Below are 27,232 nucleotides of genomic sequence, written 5' to 3'. Positions count from 1 at the left end.
TCTCTGTTATCTGATGACTCTATGTCTCTTATCTGAGGACTCTATGTCTCTTATCTGAGGACTCTATGGCTCTGTTATCTGAGGACTCTATGGCTCTGTTATCTGAGGACTCTATGGCTCTGTTATCTGAGGACTCTATGGCTCTGTTATCTGAGCAATCTATGGCTCTGTTATCTGAGCACTCTATGGCTCTGTTATCTGAGCACTCTATGGCTCTGTTATCTGAGCAATCTATGGCTCTGTTATCTGAGGACTCTATGGCTCTGTTATCTGATGACTCTATAGCCCTGTTATCTGAGCACTCTATGGCTCTGTTATTTCAGCACTCTATTGTCCTGTTTTCTGAACACTCTAAAGCCCTGTTATTTAACACTGTATAGTCCTGTTATATGAGAAAGTTATGGCATTGTTCTGTGAGCACTGAATGGCCCTGTTATTTGAGCCTTTATAACATGTATTATATTTTAGATACACAAGAGAATTTGGTTGCTCAGCTCATTATATTTAGAGGGGTCTGTAATTAGGGCTAAAATTAGTAAATGGGCTAATTGTCAGTGAGATTTTGGACAGCATGGCTTATTCATTAAGGAGGTATGGCTACAAGGATGCTAAAGGGTCAAAATGTTGCTACAGCTGACAACAGTGCCTATGTCCCTGAAAAAGATTCTGTAATGTTGGCCACTATGTCCTATAGTTTTGTTTCCATAGTCTTTCCGGCTCATTGTTTCAGTGAATTGCTGCTCCTGGTTGACTGTCTACACGATCAGCGTGGTCTCGATTCCTCACTATGTTGAGGTTTATCTCAATGGTAACATGGCCGGAGTAGACCTTATAATAACCTCACTTACTTTGGTTTTTCAAGTGGATCTGGTTCATTACGACCCAGTCCAGCTGGAGATTTCTCCGCTTCTTCTGCCGTCATGAGGTGAAGTTCTGCTTCTACTTTACCCTAAAAAGAATAAAAGAAAGTAACCTCTTACCATTGATCAGCTGCCTTTATCCAAAAAGATACAGCAAGTTCAAAAATATCTCCTTTTTGGTAGCAAGAAATACAAATTTTATGGAAATTGTATTTAAAATTAATTTCCGTCTTACAGTGAGCTCCATCTCATCATTTTCATTCCGGGCAACGAATGGCCACCATCCTTTCACCCTCTTCTGTTTAAAGATTGAGACCATTGGCAAATCAACTTCTGGGGCCGCCATGTCTATGGAGCACTGCTTCGCTGTCTTTGCTCCACGAGGAAAACGGTTCAAGTCGAGCTCAATTGCACCTGTTGGGGAAATATGTTAATGGTTCAATAACTTATTTCATCATTGAAACCTTTTTATTCTCCGGTCTCATCAGCGATGAAAAAAAAATTCACCAAATTGACCTACCGAGGAAATCATCAGCAGAGAAGTGGTCGGCGTCCCAGACCTGAAGAGTAAGACGTGCTGGGATCTTGTACTCAGTCTCATCCCAAGAGAACATGGATTCTTTCTTGGAGATGACAATCTTCTCTTCGGCCATCAAATAGTCAAATGGGAAGAGAAACCTCCAGTTGAAATTTCCCTCACCAGTAAGGGAATGGTAATGGACATCGGTGTCTTGTTTATCTTCCTGCTGACCTTTCAGCCACCTGAATATTCCACCAAAGGAAGAAGAAAGTTAATTTCTTAATTTTTAATTATAAATTTTAGCATTTTTTCAGGAGAAAAGTAAAAAAATGTAATAAAAATATTATGAAATCGTTATCAGGAATTTTTTTTGGGCCATGATACTAAGATTGTATATTAGATGGTTAGGAATCTGGCATATTTCAAGTATTAAAGAGGTTGTACAGGATTAGAAATCTAGCAGAGTCTTTTCCAGAAACAGCGCCACTCCCATCTACAGGTAGTGTCTGGTATTGCAGTTCTACATCAGTAAAATGGATGGGGCTGTGCTGTAACATGCATGGAAGAAATCAGCTATTTTTTTTTTTAAATACTGTTCAACTCTTTTAATTAAAAAATAATTTAAAAATAAATAAAATATATTTGCAAGATCAAATGTATAATTTTTTTTTACGGATTCTATATAATTTCCTCTTAGGCTACTTTTACACTAGCGTTTTTGCTGCATCCGGCAGGGTCCAGCAAAAACGCTTCCGTGATAATACAACCGTCTGCATCCGTTACGAACAGATCCGGTTGCATTATCTTTAACATTGCCAAAACGGATCCATCATTAACTCCATTGAAAGTCAATGGGGGACGGATTCATTTTCTATTGTGGCAGAGAAAACGGATCCGTCCCCATTGACTTGCATTGTGGGTGATGCCGGATCCGTCTTGCTCCGCATATCAGGACGGAAAGAAAACCGCAGCATGCTCTCCGGTATGAGAACAGAATGCATTTTGGAGCATTCCATTGTGTTCAGTTCAGTTTTGTCCCCATTGACAATGAATGGGGACAAAACTGAAGCGTTTTTTTTCCAGTATTGAGCCCCTATGACAGAACTCAATACCGGAAAACTAAAGCGCTAGTGTGAAAGTTATTATTTTTGGCAGTAAGCTACTCTCAAGATACATGATGTATAGCAAAGCATAAAGCTGTCATTCGTACAAGGAAATCTGAGGGCATTTTAATTAATTTAATTAATTTTTTTCATGCAAAATTCAGATTCCTAAAAATGCTAATGTTTTTTAAGAATATTTCAAATTTAAATTAAGAATATTCTTAAATTAAAAAAATGGCTCTAATTCTTTTTCTTAAATTTTTAATTAGTGTTTTCTTACATTTTAAACAACATAGACTCTTCCCTTACATTAAGAAGTTTTAAACTTGAATTTACTGCATTATTATTACAAATATTTTCCTATTTCATTTAGTTATATTTTAATGTTTTTTTCCAAATATATATTTCAGCTGATTCTAAACATTTTCTGGGTTATACGCTTATTGATTATTGAAACCCACAATGAAATATATTTTTTAGTAATTATGATAAAATGATTATGGAATCGGGAGCCAAAAATACTATTCTTAAATTTTTTTTTGTTCCATTATAAATACATTTTATGACATTTTTTAACACATTTTTACAGACACATACATCTTACACAATAATATACAGGTCCTTCTCAAAAAATTAGCATATTGTGATAAAGTTAATTATTTTCTGTAATGTACTGATAAACATTAGACTTTCATATATTTTAGATTCATTACACACCAACTGAAGTAGTTCAAGCCTTTTATTGTTTTAATATTGATGATTTTGGCATACAGATCATGAAAACCCCAAATTTCCTATCTAAAAAAATTAGCATATTTCATCCGACCAATAAAAGAAAAGTGTTTTTTATACAAAAAAAGTCAACCTTCAAATAATGATGTTCAGTTCTGCACTCAATACTTGGTCGGGAATCCTTTTGCAGAAATGACTGCTTCAATGCGGCGTGGCATGGAGGCAATCAGCCTGTGGCACTGCTGAGGTGTTATGGAGGCCCAGGATGCTTCAATGCGGCGTGGCATGGAGGCAATCCGCCTGTGGCACTGCTGAGGTGTTATGGAGGCCCAGGAGGCTTCAATGCGGCGTGGCATGGAGGCAATCAGCCTGTGGCACTGCTGAGGTGTTATGGAGGCCCAGGATGCTTCGATAGCGGCCTTAAGCTCATCCAGAGTGTTGGGTCTTGCGTCTCTCAACTTTCTCTTCCCAATATCCCACAGATTCTCTATGGGGTTCAGGTCAGGAGAGTTGGCAGGCCAATTGAGCACAGTAATACCATGGTCAGTAAACCATTTACCAGTGGTTTTGGCACTGTGAGCAGGTGCCAGGTCGTGCTGAAAAATGACATCTTCATCTCCATAAAGCTTTTCAGCAGATGGAAGCATGAAGTGCTCCAAAATCTCCTGATAGCTAGCTGCATTGCCCCTGCCCTTGATAAAACACAGTGGACCAACACCAGCAGCTGACATGGCACCCCAGACCATCACTGACTATGGGTACTTGACACTGGACTTCAGGCATTTTGGCATTTCCCTCTCCCCAGTCTTCCTCCAGACTCTGGCACCTTGATTTCCGAATGACATGCAAAATTTCCTTTATCCGAAAAAAGTACTTTGGACCACTGAGCAACAGTCCAGTGCTGCTTCTCTGTAGCCCAGGTCAGGCGCTTCTGCCGCTGTTTCTGGGGAATGCGGCACCTGTAGCCCATTTCCTGCACACACCTGTACACGGTGGCTCTGGATGTTTCTACTCCAGACTCAGTCCACTGCTTCCGCAGGTCCCCCAAGGTCTGGAATCGGTCCTTCTCCACAATCTTCCTCAGGGTCCGGTCACCTCTTCTCGTTGTGCAGCGTTTTCTGCCACACTTTTTCCTTCCCACAGACTTCCCACTGAGGTGCCTTGATACAGCACTCTGGGAACAGCCTATTCCTTCAGAAATGTCTTTCTGTGTCTTACCCTCTTGCTTGAGGGTGTCAATGATGGCCTTCTGGACAGCAGTCAGGTCGGCAGTCTTACCCATGATTGCGGTTTTGAGTAATGAACCAGGCTGGGAGTTTTTAAAAGCCTCAGGAATCTTTTGCAGGTGTTTAGAGTTAATTAGTTGATTCAGATGATTAGGTTAATAGCTCGTTTAGAGAACCTTTTCATGATATGCTAATTTTTTGAGATAGGAATTTGGGGTTTTCATGAGCTGTATGCCAAAATCATCAATACTAAAACAATAAAAGGCTTGAACTACTTCAGTTGTGTGTAATGAATCTAAAATATATGAAAGTCTAATGTTTATCAGTACATTACAGAAAATAATGAACTTTATCACAATATGCTAATTTTTTTAGAAGGACCTGTACAACACAGAAACAACCATTCTTCCTATAGTTAAAGACGCGCATGCAAACGCACACTTCAAAAACACACACTGGCACAAACCACCCGCCAACATGCCCCCCGAGAATGGAAATGGACAGCCACACAGACAGATGGAACTGCCACCATTACCCCTTAGAGCTAATTTACTGGTATGGTTTCCAGGTCCGCCATTTGCAATATGCTAACCAATACGTCAACCAATCAGAAGTGACCAGTCATTGCTATGGCGCGGTTATTACCAGCACCCGGTCGGCTGCCATGGTTGAGGGTAACTTTTGTAGCGCATTCAGTAAATGAGCTTTACTATAAAAGGAGAACGTATAACTCCAGGAGAGGAAAGTGAGAGCTGGCATGCCATGCAAATGCTCCAGTAATGGAGAGCCTCTACCCTATGAACTACCGTTCTTCGGAGTTAACCTCATTGTTGCTGAAGGGGCCGACAATGGCTGCTTAAATCCCTTTCAGAAACAAAAAGGTTATGAAGAAACTTACCTGCTTTCAAGAAACACAATGCAAAAATAATGGCGTAATAGGAAACAGACCCTTGGTTCTTATTATCTTATTTAATTGGCGCAAACACATGAAACACACTGTGTGCAGTCACACCTGCTCCTCAGAGCATCGCCAGCTGGTGGGATTGTGTGGTGGTACCGGGGCAAGAAAGACCTCTCCAGTCCTGAGGGTAGACATCATACTGAAGAGCAAAGATAGCTATCGGACACCCAATAAATATGATGTGGATTGTGGAAAATTACAGTACATTACATTTTTGCCAGATAATTATATTCTTAGATTAAATTTTTCTATATTTATTGTATTAATTTTTTTACATAATAAAATTTGAGTTTGTTATAGCTTTTATTCCTATATATGTTTAATTAACATTCAGTTTTTTTATTTATCTTAAGTTAGCTAACTTTTATTATTTTATTTCAATTTCATTTTTTCTTCAATTTCACTTTTCATGTTTCATGTTCTTTATTTGATTACATTTTTCATGTTATGTGTACCTTTTATTTTTGTATTCTTTTGTGTTCTTTTTTTTTAAAAAATTTTATTTATACATATCTAGTTTTTAAAATAAAAAAAGTCCTGCAACTATTGAAAATTGAAAGGGTTCTCCAGTTTCATAATGATTTTTCTTTTATCTGCACAGAGTACCCCAAACACTGCATATTTTTGCATCAGATCTGTTTTTCATGTCAGCTTCCTTCCCGTTATTAGCATTGCTGCATCCTGGCAGGATGTTTACAAACAGTTTACATGCAGAACTTCTTGTTTTCTTCAGTTTCCTGTTGGGTTTTCCGACCAATGCCAGCATGCTGAGATGCTTCTCTGCGTTTGCTCCACCTATCACACTGTACACCTCCCCTCTTAGGCAATGCAAGCCCTATGAAAAATTACAGAGCAAAGCATGCTGGATGTGATTAGAAACTCCAGCAGGAAGCTGATGAAAACAGGAAGTGCTGCATGTAAACATCCTGCCAGGATGTAGTGATGCTGAGAACAGGGGAAGGAAAGTGCTGACATGAAACTCAGGTATATGGGACAAAATATGCAGTGTTTGGAGTACTCTGGGCAGATTAAAAAAACTATGAAACCTGAGAACATTTTAATGCCATAAAAGCATTCCATTTCTTTATTTTTATGGCAAGAAATATACTCAGAGCTTTCGAAAATATTTTTAAATAAGTCCTATAAAATGGAAATTAATATGAAAGCTGTGTGGGTATATTCTTAGGGAACTGCTTGATTGCTATATCTCAATATATTTACCCTGCTCAAAGTAATCATTTACTTTATTGACCACTTTCATGGGCGTTATTAATTATGGTCCAATACAACCTCTTTGAGATGACCACCTATAATTGTATTGAAAAGTAGTCTTCTAGAGAGGTGGTCTCCCCAAGGAAGATGACAAGCGTTTATAATATATGGTGGAACTGGATATCTGTCATAGGAACTCTAGACCCTCTCAAAAAGGTGGTCTTCCGGAGAGGTCTCACTGTATTTTACAAAAAAAATCCTTTTTTGACAGGGACAATGAACTAAATTAATATTTTTAGTTTAAAAAAAATATTAAATAAGCCTGAAAACACAATATAGAGCAATAATTTGAAAATATGAAATAAAAAAGTAGCAGTATGCAAAAAAGGTCAAAAGTAAACCAAATATATTATGCTAGTAATAAAACATGGAAAAAAAAAGTAATCATCTATAGAGCGATATATATTTTTAAATCTAGTAAGTTTAAAATTTGAAGCAAACACATAATAAAAAATTATAAATAATAATTCATATAATTTGCTCTTCTTCTTGAATTTTGGGCAAATCATGGTGGATGAGTCTTAAGAAGCAATGCCATATTTTAAAAGCGTTTGAGACCCCAGAATTTATTTTCTTTGCCCTCAGAAACTGAAGAGTAATTTCATGTGATCAAAATAACCCAACAGAACCACCACATGGCAACCCGAACACGAGCTAGAGATGGGAGCGGGCCAACAAAGAATGCAGCATACCAGTGCAGTTCAGTGCAGTGAGACAAGCAGCAATGAGTGACAGGGGATATGCACATTCTGTTTGCCCAGGGAGAAGGGTGAGGAAGGTTAGAGGGGGGGTTGGCTGTGGGTGCGAGAGGGGACGGGCCGTGCATCATTACCCCTTAACATAGATGTCAGACATCTTCTCTCCTGTCATGAAAGCATCATCTTCTAAAATCACTTCATCAGTGTTCCAAATTATAACACGCAGCTCAAAACTAGTGGACAACAGCACCACGATAAACACCAAGAAGAAAGAGAAAAAAAAAAGAACCAAACAAAAAAAAAAGCAAAATTTTTGTTATTCACTCACAACACAAAAGCGTAAAACCGGCAACAACAGCAGCATAGGAACCAGTGTGTGCGGCACAAATGTACACAGAAGCCCACACATAACACAAAGGCAGATTTTTGGGAATTTTTGCGTTCGCTGGTACGTACCCCCTTACAAAAATGTCACTAGACTTTTCTCCTGTGAAGTAATCATCATCTTCCAGTATTACCTCATCAGTATTCCATATTATCACTCTAAGCTCGTATCTGGTAAGGAGATAGTGAGATTAGTGAGATGTGGTGCCATGAAAGGACGATGGGAGTGGTTGGGATACTGGAGATGTTGGAGCTGGTCACCTCCTGCTACTGCCATCCCTTGGTCGGTCTACCTGGAATCGAAGGGCTACGGACAGGTGTTAAAGACTAAAGCTGACCACACCACATAGGGCTTGTATGGGACTACAGGATTCTTACAGGGGCTTCCAAGCCATAAAAAATGCTAAATAACCCAGATACACCCTAAAATAACAAAAAATAATGACTTACCTTATAACCCTCCCCTGCCACGCTGATAATTCCCTGGTTCCCGCTGCTCTTACTCATCTACTATGATGGCATATTGTCCCTACACATGACCACAACAGCCAATCATTGGTTCAGGGTTGACATGTTCACATTACTGATATCACTGCTGGAGCCAGTAATTGGCTGCCATGTGGTGATGACATCATCACCGGAGCAGTGTAAAGGAAAACCAGCAGGGTCTCCGGGGAACAGTCAGTTCAGTAGTGGAGGTTGGATTTGAAAGTTTAGTAAAAAAATTTTTTGGGGGGGCAACCCTTTTAATCAGCCATCCTGGTTTCAAAAACAAACTGACAGGTTTGGGAAGTGAAACTAGGTCAACCGTGTAGGGCTGATATCTGTATGTATTCAGATAGAATATGAAATCTAAAAAAGATTTGCTGTGGAGATAATAAAATGATAACAAAAAGAAATAAAATTATATTAATAATGAAAAATAAAATAATCCTAAAAATACTAATAAAATTATAATCTTGATTTTAAAAACATATTTTTTTTAGTACAGAAAAGTTGCTGACTAACTAATATTCTTTTTATCCCAAAAATATGCAGCTATAAAAGAATAAAAATAAATAATTGAAATAAAAATTATAAAATGTGTATTATTTTTTTTTGTCTTTTTTTATGGAGACACAATCATTACCAGAATATTACTATATGTCGAGGTCAGAGTGATATGAAATTATTATTATTTTTTTTGGGTAATTCAGACGCTTCACTTTAAGTGGCGGGCTATAACTAAATCAGCTCAGATTGCCTTATAATTTCTCTATTTTTATTCGAGCGGTTGTCCGGCCTTTTACAATATTGTTATGAAAGGATCTTCTTGGTGAAGAAAAACATACTCGCCTTACCGATACCATGATGCTCCTGTTCTGACGCTTCCGGTACCTTGTCAGTCTATGCTTCTTGATCCCTTTCAACATACAGCAAATGTCTGTTTAGCCAATCACTGGCTGAGGCAGGGAACCACTGCGATCGGCGATTGGATGAGTGGTCCTTTCCTTCATGTTGAGAGGGACCAATGGGGGATCAGTAAGCATCGGAACAGGAGTGGGGGGCGATTGGTCAGGTAAGTATGACTTATTTTTTAATAACACTATGTCAAGCCTTTAAAAAAAAAAAAAAAGATTTGAAATGGTCGGACAACCCTTTTAAAGAGGTTTTCAATATCGATAGCCTATCCATGGTGGTGCGACTCCTAGCACCCTCACCGATCAGCTGATTGAAGAGGCCGTGGTTTTCTGGTGAGTCCCAGTGACGTCATGTTCACGTGGCCTATGTACAGCTCAGTCCCATTCAAGTGAATAGGCCTGGCTGTAATACCAAGCACAGCCACTATACAATGTATGGCGCTGTCACCAGAGTGCTGTAGCCTCTTCAAACAGCTGATCGGCAGGGGTGCCAGGAGTTGGACTCCTCACTGATCACATACTGATGACCTAACCTGAGGAGAGGTCATCAATACTGTACTCCTGAAAAAAAAAAACAATTCTCACATACTCAGTACATACACGTGACACACAAGAAATATATACACGTAAATGTGGGCTGTAGATCAACTTACCTGAGTTGATTAATTATAAGATATTGGACATTTTATCATAATTGTTTGAATATGAAACAATATCAGTCAATGAGACAATCTACCTAAACATGACCCATATCCAGCCCACGGTGGTGGAAAGTTTTTGACCAAAACTAATATTTGCGAGAATGTGGCTGGTTAGGAGATGGGTCCTAATGACTATCACTCGGGCCTCATCATTACTAGACCCACGATATTCATGGAACAGGGAAAAATTTAAAATGGAGCGGGGCTTTTAGAAGATGACAAAATGAAATTTAACAATTAATGCCAGGGAGCTGCTGCAAAGCCAGATAAGAGTAAGGAATGAAACAAACGATTATATACATTGGATTCTAACATTATAAAGGGATCATAAACTGGATCACTATGAATATATTAATGTACAATACAAAGATCCATCTGATCAGAGACTATCACAAGGAGGTAACCTCTACAGGTAGTAGTCTCATGGTACTTGGTACAGGGCTGACGAAGGTTGTTCTATGTTCCGCTCAGGACACACTAAGATGACGAGAGGATCGAGGGGTTATAAGTTCTAACAGCTTAGTGGTAAAATGAAGACTTTCTTTTACCTTTTCGGCTTCCTTGGAGAAATATCGATGGCAGGACCAGGCGCAGGCATGTCCATTGGGAACATGTCCACCCACATTTCTAAACGACCCTGAGAAAAACAGACCCCAGCAATCAGTGGATGGAGTAAATGGGAAATGTCTCCTTAGACACGTCCCAATGAAGAAGACATTTGCTATTTTATGGACACAATTTATCTTATTATGATATACACTTCCCTTATCCACGCTTGGGGGAAGATGGAGAGATGCCATGTTTACAGATGGAATCTGCCCTCAGAAATCTCTTCTGCCTCTTTTAAGTGATCATCAGAATCTCAGTGCTAAGACCACCAGTCACAGCTAGATTTTCCTTTACCTAGGTCCTGTATCTAAATACTCTGCCAAAATATACTGCATATCAGAGTCTTTCCCACTAACTTAACTCCCTAAGAATGATCAAATCTACATCTCCAAACCACTAGGACTTTTACACAAATATGGTCAAATTCTGACTGCCTGTAGACACCACGAGGGGGAGCTCAAGGCATAATGAATGCAATAAGTGAAGAAAGCTCCTGTGGGGAAGAACGCAATAAGTGAACGCAATAAGTGAAGAAAGCTCCTGTGGGGAAGAAAGAAAAGCAGTTCAGTGGCCAGACCCCCTCTTACTAAGGATCCCATAGCTTTCACGTGGCTTGACGCTGTAGTAGATAGACAACGCCACCAAAAAGACTACTTCAGAGAATATTTTTTTCAAGAAACAGTTACTATTACCTGCTCAATTCCTGGTTTGTCTGGATTTAGTAATGGCCTAGTCTCTACGTGTTCTGGAATCAACCGGCACCCAACTCGGGGGATCTCCTCCCAGTGGTGGAGAACTGAGAGGGCAAGATGTTCATCTGTCTGTTTCTTTTGACCTGAGGTTGAAGCCGTAAAACAATGAATGAGCAGTTGAAACTGGTCACAGAGATCTAGAACAGTGACTGTTTCCAGGTGACAGACTCACCATTTTCATCTTCAATCTCTGTTGGGCCGGTGAAGACACGATTCGTGACTTTGACTCGTCCCCCTGGACCAAAATGTGGACCATCAATCTTCCCTTCTTTGCAGAGTTTAGACAGGATTTGTGTCGGCTTCATGGGATCTCTCCACATATTATAACCATGACTGTGAAGGTACACAAGAACTTCAGATGAACCCCAAAACTGGAATCAGTGACTAAGGCTACTTTCACACTAGCGTTTCTATTTTCGGGTATTGGGATCCGTCATAGGGTCTCAATACTGTACAAAAACGCTTCCGTTTTGTCCCCATTCATTGTCAATGGGGACAAAATGTAACTGAACAGAACGGAATCCACCAGAATGCATTCCGTTCCATTTGGTCCATCCACCAGAATGCATTCCGTTCCATACCGGAGAGCAAACCGGTTTTCTTTCCGTCATGGGATGCGGAGCAAGATGGATCCGTCATGACCCACAATGCAAGTCAACGGGGACGGATCAGTTTTCTCTGACACAATAGAAAATGGATCCGTCCTTCATTGACTTTCATGAGGGATCTATCTTGGCTATGTTAAAGATATCACAACTGGATCTGTTCATGGTGGTATTATCAGTAACGGAAGAGTTTTTGCTGAGACCTGCCGGATCTAGCAAAAACGCTAGTGTGAAAGTAGCCTAAGAACAAGAAGTTTAATTGCCAAAAAATACACCAGCAACTGGAATGGATAAAAGACCTTAAGAAGATCTCCAAAGGCTAAGGCGAGGACATCAATATTATAGCCCCAGAGAAACACTTTAAAGGAAACCTGTCAGGTTCTGGTGGTGTTTTGGGAGGTAAAAACTTTCTTACTATTGTCCTTCAGTATCTTTCAAAGGTGTCCTTAGTTGCCCAAAAGTGTGTCTTGCTATATGCTAATTATCTGTTCAAGGTCAAAGTCATGGAGATGCTGCTGGAGGAGTCAGGATGTCCACGCTCTAACCCTGCTTAGCCAGGCCTGACTGACAAGGAACGTCATCACAAGCCTAGCTGAAATCATGTATGTGCCTTTGTGGTCTACTTCCGCCACATGTGTAGTGAAGCACCCTGATTTACTGTACATTCCACAGAGGTAGACCACCAATGGCGGATGTACAAGGTTTTGGTTGGCTTGCAATGAGGTTCCCTGTCCTCAGGTACTTTTGGCTATTTGGAAATAAAAAAAAACATTCTGACAAGTTCCCGTGGTGCCCTAAAAAACTGTGATTGCCATCCCGAGTAACCTAGAACTGGTAATTTAAGATAGGTGCATGTATACGTACATAGCATAATTCTGTGATATCCCGCATGTAGCTCGGTGCTTGCTGTAATAACGATTTTCCAAATCAATCTTGGTTTCTCCAATTAAATCGTCAGTTCCGACCAAGTCCCAGTCATATACAGCGACAGTGAGCATGGACTCCATAGGGAAAGTGGCTTCAATATCAAATGACCTGGTAAAAAATGGATATTAAAGCACTCAGGGACATAATGACACCTCTCCAATGTATCTAGTGGAGATCAGATTCACATTGACCTTGAATATTAGACACAACCCATGGATGAGTGTGGTGCTGTTTCTAGAAGAAAGCTATATTTTTCTAACCTTGAACAACCTCTTTAAAGTACATATAGATTAGTACTAAACGTAGAGAGGTTTCCATTGCAGAAATCATTATTGTGCCTCCCTTCTGGTGCTGGTTTCACCCCAACCCTCCAGAATGTGAAGAACCCAGTTCTTGTGTACCCTTCAACCTCTTCCCTGTAGGCCAGAAGCATAGAATGGACATCCGGATGGTTCCTTCCCTTGTTAACTAATGTTGTAGTGCCTGGAAAGTGGAGACAGTGTGCTGAGGACACCCTTGTTCTCTGTTCTCAGGGGTTGAGGACATCCCTAGGCCTTACGGCACCTTTACTGGTTGAATCTATGCCCTAGTTTGATCATTCTTCTCTGACTCATTCTACTTATCACTTTACTCCTCGAAATTTGCATATTCCTTCAACGAATTTGCTTGATGCTTATTTCTTCAAGTCTCTGGGACTCTCCTCATGCTGAACTTAGACCTAAAACATCCCAAGATCGTACAATCCTTACAACCCTCGCTCATCTCATGTCTATACGAGTGCTGGTAGTGTAAGACTTGGTATATATGGCCCAGCTCTACCAAGTTCTGATGGACTCACTTTCCAAAGACAGGGTTCAGCTGCTTGGAAATATAATTCTCTTTGTCCTTGATTTCGGTTTTTCCCAGTTTAATGACGACATAGGGATCAGCCTTCCCATTGATATCAGCGGGATGTAGATCGGTGGCCTGGAAAACATTTTATGCTGGTTATTGGTGAACTGGCCGCCTGTCCAGAAGAGCATGCAAGCTACAGTCTTGCTTCACTGAGCTCACAGTCCAGGCGTTCTGTAATGTTGTCCTAGCTTAAAGGGGTATTCCGGACAAAGCCATAAATATTTATTGGACTTGCCATAAATGTCTAATACAGTGAGGTCTCACCTATGTGAAACCTGCTTTATTTGCATTAAAGTCTACAGGGGTTACAGAAGCAGAACCAGCTTTCCCTCTTTCAGACTATTGGGGGAATGTAGTTCAGTAGATTGGTAGGTGACTACCCTGTACTCACCCATATACTCTCCTGAGCCCAAAGCTATATGGCGACTGCATAGCAAACAGGGAGGATAGCTATAATCCTATGGAGTCTGAAGGATTCCCTGACATTGGGAGATAACACATAAGCCAGTATACTGCACTCACCCTGACTACATACACCCGCACCAGTACATTTATTGGGTCATTGCTGGGTATGCCTTGGAACATGCCAAAATTAGGGTCATATCCGGCTTCCTTTGTGATGTCGTCGGGCAGCGGTACCTTGTACACACACATGGAGCCCTGGAGAATGGAGAAGGGTAGGTTACTTACGTGAATATACAGATTATCGTATGAGGCTACACAGCAAGACTGGCCGAACAGCCAAAGATCACCCCTGACCGCAAGTAAAACCACCAGAACCCCCTGGTTTTAACCAATTATTTTTTCCCTAGCCCACCAGGGAACCAAAAAAGAAAGGCTAGAGGACAAAAACAAAGGAAGGGTTCATGGTGGTTATGGTCACTCACTGACAGTAGCAAATTATATATTAGATCATTAGATGCTAACCTCAACTTTTATCCTAGCCCATCAGGTAATAAAATATTAATCCCTTCCACCAGTGACCCTCAGGAATTAGCCTTCGATTTAACTGTAAATCACCAGGTAATATGATATAATAAATTACTACATATTAACCTCACCAGCTCTGCCTTGTACAAAGCCCCCCCCCCAAAAAAAAGGCTGTGCCAATTATGTGGCAAATACAGTATATATATTAAAAGTAAAAAAAAAAATTGAAAACACAATAAAAAAATACAAATAAAAGTAAAAAAATAGTGCAAAAAAAAAACACGTACAAGAATACTATAAAAAGGAAAAATTGCTCACTGTCATATTATGTGGCAAAAATATATTAAAAAAAATATAATAGTGATAAAAAAAAAATAAGATACAAAAGAAAGGAAAATGTGCAGAATAAAAAAGTCAGTGTCCCCATAGGTCTTTTTGTAGCAGAAATATATATATATATAAAAAAAATAAGTTTAAAAAAAAAAAATAGTAAAATGCATGAAAGAAAAAAGCGTCCACACCAACCAAGACCATTACAATTATCACCCCATTCATGTGAAACTATACATACTGTCTAATAAAATGATCCAACACATATAGGGAACTAATTATAATAATTTGCATATTTAAATAATGAGCTATAGTTTGAATAAAAATTACTTAAAAAACAAAACAAAAAAACTGTACTGTTTCCCCCTAATAAAAATAAAAAAAATATATTAAAAAGCCCTGTGTTATGTAATAAAAAGCTGAAAAAGTTATTTTGGTAGTCCAAAAAATTAAAAAGTTACAAGTGTTTGACCCACGTGCACTAAATCACAAAAAAAGTGACTGGTCATAAGGGCTTTTCAGGCCTGGTCATTAAAGGGTTTCCCGGCTAGTAAGGCCTCATACACATGACCGAACATTTTCTTTTGGTCCAGATATGTGTGTTCTGCATTTTGCAGTATAGAGTAACGGATGCGGCAGCACAAGGCGTGCTGTCCGCATCTTTTGCGGCCCGTTGAAGTGAATGGGTCCGCACTCGAGCCACAAAAACTGTGGCTTGGATGCAGACTAAAACAATGGCCGTGTGCATGAGCCTTCAGGGAAAGTGCTTAATGGTTATTGCAGGGCACCTACAGTATATCAGGGGTGCAGGAGGCGGTAAGAACCAGTGAGCGCCGTCCTCTGCAGTGAAGGAAAGCGCTCATTTGTGAAGGAAACGTCGCCACGTCCTGCAGCATGGGCCTGACACACAAGATTCCTACTTTCCTGCTCTGTGCTGCTCTCGCCGTCTCCATCCTCCTGTCTCAGAGGCTTTAGCGGTGACACACTGCTTGTGGCCACATCCCCACTGAAGCCAATCATTGGCCGGAGAGGTACAAGTGTCCAAGCCCATATCCCACTGGATGTAAACAGTGCCAGAACCAGAAGATGGAGACAGCGGGAGCGGCGGGGTGTTAAAAATATTTTTTTACCAGGAAGTCTCTACGTTCCTATCACACTGCACGATATTCGAGACAATTACTGGGAACAAGTGTTCATAGGAGCGATCATTCCTGATATCTGGCCGGTATAATCAGCCGCTGATCAGCTGATAAACAAGGAATCGCTCGTTGTCGGCTGATTTGCATATTTTATCAGGATGAAAGATGTACAATTATCAGCACATCTCACCGTGTAATCAGGAATGTGCTGCCGATAATCGATAGAAGTGAATGAGGGAGGAATGACTGTGGTGGTGATCATTCCCCATCAGTCACTTTGCTAAAAGGTTGATGCAAACAAGTGCTGATTAACTTATTTTTTTTGCGGCCCTTTGAAATAGTGCAATGTGACAATGCGGCCCCCAGACCAAAAAAGGTTGTGCACCCCTGCTGTAGACCAAAAGGGAATAAAATATGAATCTCTCTTCTACCAAGGAATATCAAAGAAGGGGGTACTACTTCAGACTACCTGACTTAAATTCTAGCGGTAAGGGCAGAATCTTTGAGGTCCAGCTGCCAGATACCCACCTTGAACCTTCCGACTATTCTCTCCTCCTCGCTCACGGTATCATCATCATCCCCGATCTTCCCTCGTAATAAGTTAAATGTGTGCAGCCAGTCTTCAAAGTTATCAAACTCAGTTTCCAACTCCTTGTTGAACACCTAGAATGAGAGGGCTATATGATATAGAATATACACAACACGACATGGCAGCACTTTTCTGATTCCTTTAATATTCATTGTCCTCGTTGTTATGTGTCTGTGGAAGAAAATCACTATCCATATGAATGCACACATGTATTCACACTACTTGGGCTTGTCAGGACATACATATTGATGTGGATGGTAAGTTGGATCTAGACATTACAGGAGATATAACTACTACAATGACGGAAACATCTCGAGATCTTTTTTTACCTTCAACACAACTTACCTTTAACTCATCAATTTTCTGCTTGTTCTTCTTCTCCGCTTGCTCGGCTTGCTGCTTCTTCTTCTTGTCTTCTTTGGACACTTTCACTTTTTCTTTGTTCTTCACCTGCCCCTTTGAGCCTTTCATGGGAGATTCATCAATTTTGATCTCTGAGTCATCAGACAAGTTGGGTGGAGTAGAGATGGAAGGAACCAACAACACGAGACACTCAACCACGATGAGCATGAAAGTTGACAGATAGTTAGGAGCAGAGGTGGCCTTGGACCTCCTGCACCATCTATCAAGCTTCCAAATTCATGAATATTTCTACTTCTTCCATAAATAGCACACTGAGGTCTGATGAGAAGTCATTAGACCACTACTGAAATAACACATGTATTGTGGAAGCCATAGTACTTACCAGTATTCTATGTCATAACGTACAGTAGATTTACATGTCACACTAAAATTTACATTGACTTGAAAACATAGATAGAGTCTGGGCAATCATCTACTGAATCTCCGACCTTACATTGTAAAATAGAGAAGGAGAGACAAAAGGTCATCAAGGTCTACCTATATAAATCTTCTAAGTGGTAATCCATAAGAAGACCCTTGGTATCAGGGGTTGCCTTATCTACTAAGCCACTTTGGAGGGTCCCAGCACCCCCTGAACACAGCTGAATATGCCGGGCGAAGCCTTCTTTGGCCAGAAATGTAGTATGGTGGGAATACAGATTAATGGATGGCGTATAATACTTGGATGGCTCCAGTACGGCAAAATGGGAGATGAGAACCCCTCTTAAAAAATGGATCTCCATTCCAGTTTATGGATGGGGATCCAGAGGATGGGACCCTGCTCTATGATAACCATATGCCATAATAGGACATATTAACAGCTCTTGTCTTCATGAAACACTTCCTTTAACTTTGTTTTACCCCCCTTTTTTTTAGGGGCTTATGCACATGGCCAGTGTTGGGCTGTGTTCCTAGAGTCCACCAGAGGACCAATGCCCATATCATCAATAAAGTCTAATAGGTATTGATTCTCCTGGATCTTTGGGATCCACTATGGTTTCAGAGCCTGCACCCACCAGGAGATCCTCTGGTATTCTGGTGGGCCAGTCCACCGCTGCACGTGGCCATATTAGTTAGGCATCTGTGTTGTATCACAGAACCTTCAAACCTATAGTTTCATACTGTACCTCCACATGCCTCTGGTTTCATATAGAGGTTAGGTCCTATGGATTCATATAGAATCCATGAGACAAAAAATGAGGCATGTTCCACCAGATGCTTTCTTATGGAAAAACTATAGAGAATACAGTGCCATGTGGAAGAAACATATGATGGTAGTGGTCCGTGGAGTACCTAGAGGTCCATAGATTTGAACAGTAAGGGCTGAGGCTTTGCTGTATGCATGCGACCTACATGAAGGAACATCTAAGATGTTATTATACTATGGAGAGCCATAGTTTTGCCAACTTTCATTGCCGTAGAAAATGGAGATGGAAAGAATGTAGAAGAAGGGAAAGGACAACCGCACTCATGGTCCCTTGAGCCTCATGCATGATGGTAGTAATAACATTTCACTATCACTGTAAAAAACATGAATGTTTTTGAAAAACAAAAACATTTCCCATGTTTGAGAAAATGTCTATTCTGACGGCACAAAGGTTACAATAACACGGCACAAAGCGTGAACAGCGAAGAACAGCATCTTCAGTAATTACCCTCTGCAATCTCCATCTCCTCCTTTTCTTCGGCTTCTGCTGCGGCCGCCTCCTGCTGGCGGAGTTGCTGGTTGTAAGAAAAATCAATGTTCAAGGGTTACATAAGCGGCTAAAAAAGTCAGATACCACTGACTGAAGTATTCTATGACCATATATTGGGCGAGTGGATCTTCTGGATGACAGCCGATTGTGAAAGGTGCTGGGTGGTGCTACTTTGACTCTACACAATCAGTTCTTATTTTAGAGGAAACATAAGCACAAAATGGAAGCATGGAGGACATTTTGCTTCCTTGATATCCTATTAAGGCGAAGAAACCATGAGCAAGTAGGATATTACTACAGCGTGTGTTTCTCTTTATTACTTTGGGTGCACACAGATATACAACCCGTCAGTGTGATTGGCTCATTTAAGTCTTTAGTGCCCATACTCGTTTTCTGGAAACAATTTTTCTGCGGATGGTTCTGATTTTGCGATGTAGCTTTTAGCATGGGTGAAGTACATTTAAGCAGAGAATCGCATTGTGAAACTAGAGCAATTCGCGGTACTCAGTTTTTTTGCTGCACAGCTTCCAGGGGCATGATATAAACTGCTATGTTCACAGGTAGCCTTAGGACACCCATAGTAGTGGTGCTCCCTGCGTACAGCTGAGAGCTGAAATGCCAAACCACAGCGATTCACGGTAAAAATACAACCGCTAGGTGTACGGGCAGCGTATACTAGATCATTAACACAAAGACTGAAGTATAGATCAGCTGTCTAAAGGTTAATCTGGGTATTCACGTAATAATGAGTAGGAACCACAGTCCATTCAGAGCATTGCACCCATGTGTACTCAAAGTACTAAGTGGAATTGTGTAATACATTTTAGTGTGAGTGGGGTTGGAGCCGAGGTCTCGCCTCTGACATTAGTGAGTGATAAAGGAAGTTGGTAATGTCACCTCTTTCAGGGTCTCGATGGAGGCGAAGTACTTAGACCACCAGTCCAGCATGCTCTCATCAGGCTCCTCCTCTTCAATCTCCTCTCCTTTCTTCTTTTTCTTCTTCTTTTCCTTCTCTTCCTCATTCTGGGAAATTATACAATAAAAAGTGTTACAGGAGTGGAGTGAATTTGTGTTAGTCTCAGAATGCTGCAGCCAATGCCAGGCAGCTGCTGTGAAAGCCAAAAGATGTAGGTAGTCCGAGCTCATGTGATTTAGTCATCCAAATGTAAAGTTAAATCACTGGGACATGTTAAGGTTTCATAACAGATCAATTAATTCCCTTCCATGCCCCTCACTGTTATCATTGTGCCCATCTACCAGCGTCACATAATAGGGGGTCAGTGCATATGGTGGCATTGTACGTAGCCCGCAGTGCATAGCTGATTGTGAGCGCGGTGATTTATTAGAAGATGATCACTTACCACATCAATCTTAACCACTGCGTCAGAATTCTGTCACATAGAGATGGAGGGAGATGGAAAATAAAACACATGATGGTTACTGACACGAGGTAACGACAATGGCGGACAGCGACTTATGGCGACACGCTGCACACAATGAACCAAAAACTAGATGCAAACATAAGGACATTATAATGGAGGCTCTACAAGAAGCAGCAGGTTAGTCATTTACTGTAGTCAGATATTGCAATTCTCAGCTCTCCAGGAAACAACATCAGAAACAGAATTCTGATTATACTGCAGTGGATGACAAAAGGTGTCTCACACAAAGCTGAAGTGATCTGGAACAGGAGAACTGAAGTGATCTGGAACAGGAGAGCTGAAGTGATCTGCAACAGGAGAGCTGAAGTGATCTGCAACAGGAGAGCTGAAGTGATCTGCAACAGGAGAGCTGAAGTGATCTGCAACAGGAGAGCTGAAGTGATCTGCAACAGGAGAGCTGAAGTGATCTGCAACAGGAGAACTAAAGTGTTCTGGAACAGGAGAGCTGAAGTGATCTGGAAAAGGAGAGCTGAAGTGATCTGGAACAGGAGAGCTGAAGTGATCTGGAACAGGAGAGCTGAAGTGATCTGGAACAGGAGAGCTGAAGTGATCTGGAACAGGAGAGCTGAAGTGATCTGGGACAGGAGAGCTGAAGTGATCTGGAAAAGGAGAACTGAAGTGATCTGGAACAGGAAAGCTGAAGTGATCTGGAACAGGAGAGCTGAAGTGATCTGGAACAGGAGAGCTGAAGTGATCTGGAACAGGAGAGCTGAAGTGATCTGGAACAGGAGAGCTGAAGTGATCTGGAACAGGAGAACTGAAGTGATCTGGAACAGGAGAGCTGAAGTGATCTGGAACAGGAGAGCTGATGCTGGTCTAGCATAGGCAAAAAATTATAGCCTTTAGTTCCTTGGGGAACGGTCCTTCTCTTTCTCAGGGGCGGGGTCTTCTCTCCTGTGTCAGTTACTCTTATTGTCCAGTTTATTTGGTCTGTTGTTATATCCCTCCTTATTTCACATGGAAGCACCATCACAAGTCATGGTGCTACAAAATAATAATTTGGGGAAGGAGGAAAGAAGGGGTCTAACACAGGGAGGTGAAGAAGACGGGGTCTGCACACTGGAAGGGTGGGGAATGAAGGGTCTGGGACATTGGAGAACAACTAATGGAGTGGTAAAGCACATGGGAGAGCTGTACTGGGCTTGGACTAATACACAGCAGAGCTAGGTAAGAACTTGTCTTACACATATGAAATCTGGATAGGGGTGGTCTACCATATAGAAATCCACATTAAGGAGGGTAGCCTAGTACATAGGATTGCTGTAGAGGGAGGGGTCTGTCATACAAGGAGATGGAGAGGGAGTGGTCTGTCACATGGAGAGCTGAAGAGGGAGTGGTCTGTCACATAGAGAGCTGTAGAGGGAGTGGTCTGTATTATGAGGAGCTGGAGAGGGAGTGGTCTGTCATATGGAGAGCTGTAGAGGGAGTGGTCTGTATTATGAGGAGCTGGAGAGGGAGTGGTCTCGCACATGAGGAGCTGGAGATGGAGTGGTCTGTCATATGAGGAGCTGGAGAGGGAGTGGTCTGTCATATGAGGAGCTGGAGATGGAGTGGTCTGTCATATGAGGAGCTGGAGATTGAGTGATCTGTCATATGAGGAGCTGGAGAGGGAGTGGTCTGTCATATGAGAAGCTGGAGAGGGAGTGGTCTGTCATATGGAGAGCTGGAGAGGGAGTGGTCTGTCATATGAGGAGCTGGAGATTGAGTGATCTGTCATATGAGGAGCTGGAGAGGGAGTGGTCTGTCATATGAGAAGCTGGAGAGGGAGTGGTCTGTCATATGGAGAGCTGGAGAGGGAATGGTCTGTCATATGGAGAGCTGGAGAGGGAGTGGTCTGTCATATGAGGAGCTGGAGATTGAGTGATCTGTCATATGAGAAGCTGGAGAGGGAGTGGTCTGTCACGTGGAGAGCTGGAGAGGGAGTGGTCTGTCACGTGGAGAGCTGGAGAGGGAGTGGTCTGTCACGTGGAGAGCTGGAGAGGGAGTGGTCTGTCATATGGAGAGCTGGAGAGGGAGTGGTCTGTCACATGGAGAGGGAATGGTCTGTCACATGGATAGCTGGAGAAGGAATGGTCTGTCACATGGAGAGCTGGAGAGCAAGTGCTCTGTCATATGAAGAGCTGATGTGAGCATGGTCTGAGATTTTTATAGATGAGGAGGAGTATTCTAATATACAGCTGAATTTATCTAGAACATGAGACCTGGTAAGGGGTGATCTGGCACAGGATTTCTAGTGAAAGGTGAGCAGTTGCTAATATACAATGTAATGTATGCTGAGAAGGATCACATTGCTCCTGTAAAGCTCCTGATAATGCTGACAACTGACAGAAGAAGGATGTAGTTCTGTTTGTACCTGGATCAATGGAGCAAAACTTTTTTGCCTGAAGATTTACATTAATACTTTCATATCACACTCCTTAAAGACCACCGTATTAGAAAAACTTGGCTGCAATCTTTAAAAAACAGCACCACACCTGTCCTGGGGTTGTGTGTGGTACTGCAGTGCAACTCTATTCAATGGAGCTGAACTGCAATACCAAACACAACCTGTAGACAAATGTGGTGCTGTTTAAAAAAAAAAAGGAATCATCCTGGTCAACCCCCTTAAAATAGGTTTTGAAGCTAAATTTCAGTTCACTAATAGAACAATATATTTCACCCAACAGACAAGTGTGAACTGCGGCTGGGACGATGACAATGATTTTTCCACGACATTTCCCACTGAATTATAACGCAATAAATTTCAATGCATTCCAAAAACATTCTAGACTCACCGCCTCTAGTTTCACCATAGTCTCCATTTTCTTGATGGGCACTTCTGGTTCCATGTTGACGACTATTTCACCTGTGGGGCGAGAGTAGTGCCCTCCGTTTGCCATTGCCATATAGCCATTCATAAATTTAGCTGCACAGAGGACAGAAAAGGACAGAGCAGAGGAGAGACTCAAGACGAGAAGTCACCGAGCGCAAAGTCATAGTGCCAATGAGGAGTGGAATATGGAAATAAGAGGGGAACGGAGTCAATGATGGAAATGATGAAGGTTTTCTATACTGGAAGACCAAGCCATACATAGAAATTGAGAAAATCATCCAACAATTCATGACCAGTGATGATAGATTCTGCAGGTCTCACACATCCAACCCCCGTAACCATTATCCACCAGTTGTAGTCTACGTAGGAGTCTACGCGTAACTGCAAATTTTTAGCTAGGAACTTTCTTGTAAGCCTACCCTCTTTGTGGAAGAATGGAGAGCAACAAAATGGAAACCATAGTAGAGGTCAACCTTTATCTTGGAGACCATTATCTAGGGGATGTAGAAACTACTCTGAAGGTCACTGCCACACTCATCTCCTTATGGTTGGGTTGTGTAATATCATAGAGTAATTTTAGGTCCTCCTTAAATCCTGCTAATTTATACTACAAATAGACAGTGCCTACCAAACATATTCTATTTTTTTTTACCCACCCTACAAATAATTTGCATTAAATGCAGAAATTGTAATTTCACATACAAAAATACAAAAAAATGTAAATGTGTTAGCTAATGTGGTTACACAATAAAAATAATAAACTTAAAAATACTTTTTATAAGCACAGATTTTGTTATTACATGCACTACCACTCCAGACCACAGGGGGTGCTGTTACAAAGAAACATGTTCAAAGTAACAACTCTTTTCTATCTCGTGTAGTGTTAGTAGTCATCTATATCTCTTGTGATCTACTCAAATATAAAATATAAAGAAAAGTTTATAATATCAATGCTTATAACTGCACCCATTTTGGGATTTACCTGTTGTATTCCAGTGCTGAGTCTTCTTATCTGGTGGTCTATAGATGAACTTGCGCAATGAGCTGACAGCATGAGACCCAACAAGGGTATATCTTCCAAATGCCCTGCAGTCCACCACCCGGATGTTCAGCGGTGGGTGAAGCAGCTCATTCTCTGGGAGGTCCTGAGAAGAAAGCAGAAAGATGTCAACATTCAGTCAGTTAGATAATAATAGTGATGTCAAATATGCCAATAGATCTGTGTGATGTCCACTTACCACCTCGAACCATTTCACTAAAGTGCTAAAGTTGGGGTTCTTTTTGTAGTTCTGGATGAGGGCGGACTGCACACCTTTTCCAGCACATTCAATATCCACCCTTGGTCTGTCCACTTGGGCAAGGTTAACTCTCTTGAGGTCTCTGAGCCCCCAGAAGAGGATCTAAAAGAAAGCAGACACATTAATAGGCTACTTAACACTATAGTTAGGTTAATTAGCAGATTATACTCAAATGATGAAAATGTGATGGGGGCACCAGGGTTTTTAGGAGTGTGGTGCTGTCAAACAGCTGCTAAGAGGGCTTAATTTTATATTTTCTCTGTGAATTCCACTGAGCTGAGAAACCTTCTTTACACAACTTAACTGAAGATTGTGGTTGTGGATTTGGCGGCGATTGGTCAATTTGCCCAGTGCTATGTATCCAAAAAGAAGGCATATAGAAAATGTTCTGGATTATATTTTCTCATCAGCATTCCTATGAATGGCAAAATCTTCAGTGATGGCTGACCAGAAGTCTTAAGTCCAGCAAATACCTTAAGGTTCATGGGTATCTGCAAAACATCTACTCTCTCGCTGGAGACATCAACCCCATGCAATAATACTCATCTGTGACCGCTAGAGTCTTCCATACCTCAACTCTGTATTTACTCAGAACAGGTCGAATGCCCAGTGGGACCGGAAGAATGGGTCCTCTCTCCATGTCTGTGGGTCCATCAATAGCTGGGAGGTCAGATTTACCAGCAGGGCCAATCTACAAATAATAATAAAAAAAATTATTAGATTAATAAAACAGCTCACAGGTCATATCATCCACAAGGGCTAATGGTACATGTGTGCAATAAACTAAAAAGTTATGCATCGGAAGTAGCAAGTGAATCACTCTAGGATTAGCTTAATATACAGGACCTCATGGTCTCTGTTGTGGTTGCAGCCAGTTGTGGTCAGTGGACCCAACTGAGGAACCTTCAAAAACCAATGCGCAACATAAATTAAAATTGACCCTCCAAATAGTCTATGACCGTTTCTTACCTGAAGTAGCTCAAAGGCCGCCAATAGGTCTCCAGCAGTTGAGTTTCCACGGTATATCTGGTAGTATTCCAACTGTGATGGGAATCGGGGAGGACAATACCTTTCATCGGCCATTTTTACAACTGGTTTAGCAAACGTCCTGCCCATGAAGTCAGCCTTGCCCTGGAGAACAATATTAGGACTAACAAATCTAAAATGATGGTCAAGCTTGAAGGCATCTTCAATGTCCATATGTAAGTGAAATGATAGAAACAAATGGTCCATTATACGTATTAGGAATAAGAGGTTAGTTCTAGGCCTCTGTCGAAAACTTTACTAGGCTTCTATATAGAGAATGGTTCTCACCACTGTGTCTTGATCGTAGATCTCAATGACTATAATGGGGGGATCGTCTCGCATCTCATTTGCTTCTCCATAGAGTTCCACGTTATCAAACACCAGCAGCTGGTCCCATGTCGGGCAGAGCGTCTCATTGAGCACCTGAGGTGGAAATGAATTAGAATGAGAGTGTGACACATAGATTTACATCCCCTGTCCTCTCCACCCAAAATAAGTGGAGGTGAAGGGGCTTAGAGAACTACATTTATAAAGTGGTGAATATGAATAATCTGGTAAGGGCAACTTCCGATGCTGAAGCTACGAGGTAACAGTTGATCGATGGAGATGCATGGTGTCTTATATTAATGGCCTATTCTGAGTGGAGCATGCTGAATCTTTCTGTTTCTTCCCAAAGAAATGTTAAAGACCTGATTTGGACTCACCTCTGTGCACTGGCTCTGGGTGTTGAAGAAGACTCGGGCAAAAGGGTCAGAGAGGCCGCTGCTATCGGCGGCAAACAAACTGCGAGCCTGGTACATGTGCGCCCGCAACTGGAAGACCTGCTTCTCTGGAAGACAGAAGATAATGAGACACAGAGATATAGTGTTCGTGTGACCATAGAGGAGTGGGGGACCTATATCAAGATCAATGTGAGTCCCTTCCTTGTCCATGTTCATACCACCCAAACTACTGTTTATTACATGGGGAGCATCGCTTCCCATCCTCTGTTGGAGTGAAGTTTACTATGACCCTCACGTTGGTTTCTTCGTCCTCCTCCTTCAAAAGGGGAGAGTCCATTGTCTCACATCAACCATAGTGAAGAGCCTGCAGAAAGCTGAGCTGGGGTCCCATTTAGTCTCCCATGCTAGGCTACCTAGGTGATATCAGCTACCTACTGGACTGAGATAGCTGTACATCTTAGTATCACTGCTTACTTGTGTAGCTAAGACTGATTGGAGGGAAGCTTTGTAATCCTGGCCCCTTCACAGCTTTAATCTCTTCAAATCCACATGGAAGACCACACAGAAAGTCCCTCCTCTGTTTGTTGAGTCCTAGCCACATGTAGACCTCCATTTTGGCCTGTACCGTCCAACCAGCGGGGCCGAAGCCTCGTTTACCGGGCAACTAAAGGCATGGAGAACACAAGAACATACAAAGAATTGGGAAGCTTACATACATGAACATGTGCTTGCTATGCTACTCACAGTCATTTATTGTACAGATGGAGCAGCCTTTAGTGGTGCATTTGGCTGAACTTCACAGATTTACTCATTGCAATTATTACTTCATTACCACGTGTCCTTGTGAGGAGCCTACAACTTCTAATCACCGGAGATCGCAGCTCATTCAGATGACAACACTCACCTTGAGGAAGACACACTTCACTTTTCCACAATCCTTTCCAGTCTCCTCATCCACAATGGAGTACAGGATGTCTTTGGAGGAAATGCGGGCATAGGCAATGCGTTTATTATTGCTTAGCATCCATATGAAGATGTCAGGGATACTGTGCTGAGGCTGTGAGGAGGAGGAGGAGGAGGAGGAGGAGACAAATAAATTCTACTAAACCACATCCTAGACTGTAGTTATATACATTATATGATTAAATTGGCGTCACTATGGAGGGGGGGGGGGCACACAGACACACCTTTCAACTCCTCT

At 41.5% G+C, this 27,232-nt stretch overlaps 1 protein-coding gene across 2 annotated transcripts in view; it reads right to left on the bottom strand.

The window, feature by feature from the left end:
- The window catches only part of OTOF (otoferlin), a 276,809-nt gene that overhangs the window by 6,771 nt on the left and 242,806 nt on the right, over positions 1 to 27,232 (bottom strand). For both annotated transcript variants that reach the window (XM_044289341.1, XM_044289343.1), the window contains 24 exons: positions 26,936 to 27,088; positions 26,506 to 26,695; positions 26,014 to 26,138; positions 25,598 to 25,732; positions 25,253 to 25,414; positions 24,855 to 24,974; positions 24,224 to 24,385; positions 23,968 to 24,130; positions 22,948 to 23,018; positions 20,093 to 20,122; positions 19,629 to 19,754; positions 18,690 to 18,756; positions 16,978 to 17,126; positions 16,572 to 16,706; positions 14,167 to 14,304; positions 13,589 to 13,716; positions 12,688 to 12,858; positions 11,391 to 11,551; positions 11,159 to 11,301; positions 10,406 to 10,494; positions 7,829 to 7,927; positions 1,381 to 1,622; positions 1,096 to 1,274; positions 849 to 949 (listed from right to left, as the gene is read on the bottom strand). In XM_044289341.1, coding sequence (XP_044145276.1) covers positions 849 to 949; positions 1,096 to 1,274; positions 1,381 to 1,622; positions 7,829 to 7,927; positions 10,406 to 10,494; positions 11,159 to 11,301; positions 11,391 to 11,551; positions 12,688 to 12,858; positions 13,589 to 13,716; positions 14,167 to 14,304; positions 16,572 to 16,706; positions 16,978 to 17,126; positions 18,690 to 18,756; positions 19,629 to 19,754; positions 20,093 to 20,122; positions 22,948 to 23,018; positions 23,968 to 24,130; positions 24,224 to 24,385; positions 24,855 to 24,974; positions 25,253 to 25,414; positions 25,598 to 25,732; positions 26,014 to 26,138; positions 26,506 to 26,695; positions 26,936 to 27,088 — 3,239 coding nt within the window. The remainder of the gene's footprint in view (positions 1 to 848; positions 950 to 1,095; positions 1,275 to 1,380; positions 1,623 to 7,828; positions 7,928 to 10,405; positions 10,495 to 11,158; positions 11,302 to 11,390; positions 11,552 to 12,687; positions 12,859 to 13,588; positions 13,717 to 14,166; positions 14,305 to 16,571; positions 16,707 to 16,977; positions 17,127 to 18,689; positions 18,757 to 19,628; positions 19,755 to 20,092; positions 20,123 to 22,947; positions 23,019 to 23,967; positions 24,131 to 24,223; positions 24,386 to 24,854; positions 24,975 to 25,252; positions 25,415 to 25,597; positions 25,733 to 26,013; positions 26,139 to 26,505; positions 26,696 to 26,935; positions 27,089 to 27,232) is intronic.

The sequence above is a fragment of the Bufo gargarizans genome, chromosome 4 (assembly GCF_014858855.1).
Source record: "Bufo gargarizans isolate SCDJY-AF-19 chromosome 4, ASM1485885v1, whole genome shotgun sequence".
Lineage (NCBI taxonomy): Eukaryota > Metazoa > Chordata > Amphibia > Anura > Bufonidae > Bufo > Bufo gargarizans.
The sequence above is the reverse complement of the archived record's forward strand: the minus strand, read 5'-3'. Positions and strand labels throughout refer to the sequence as shown.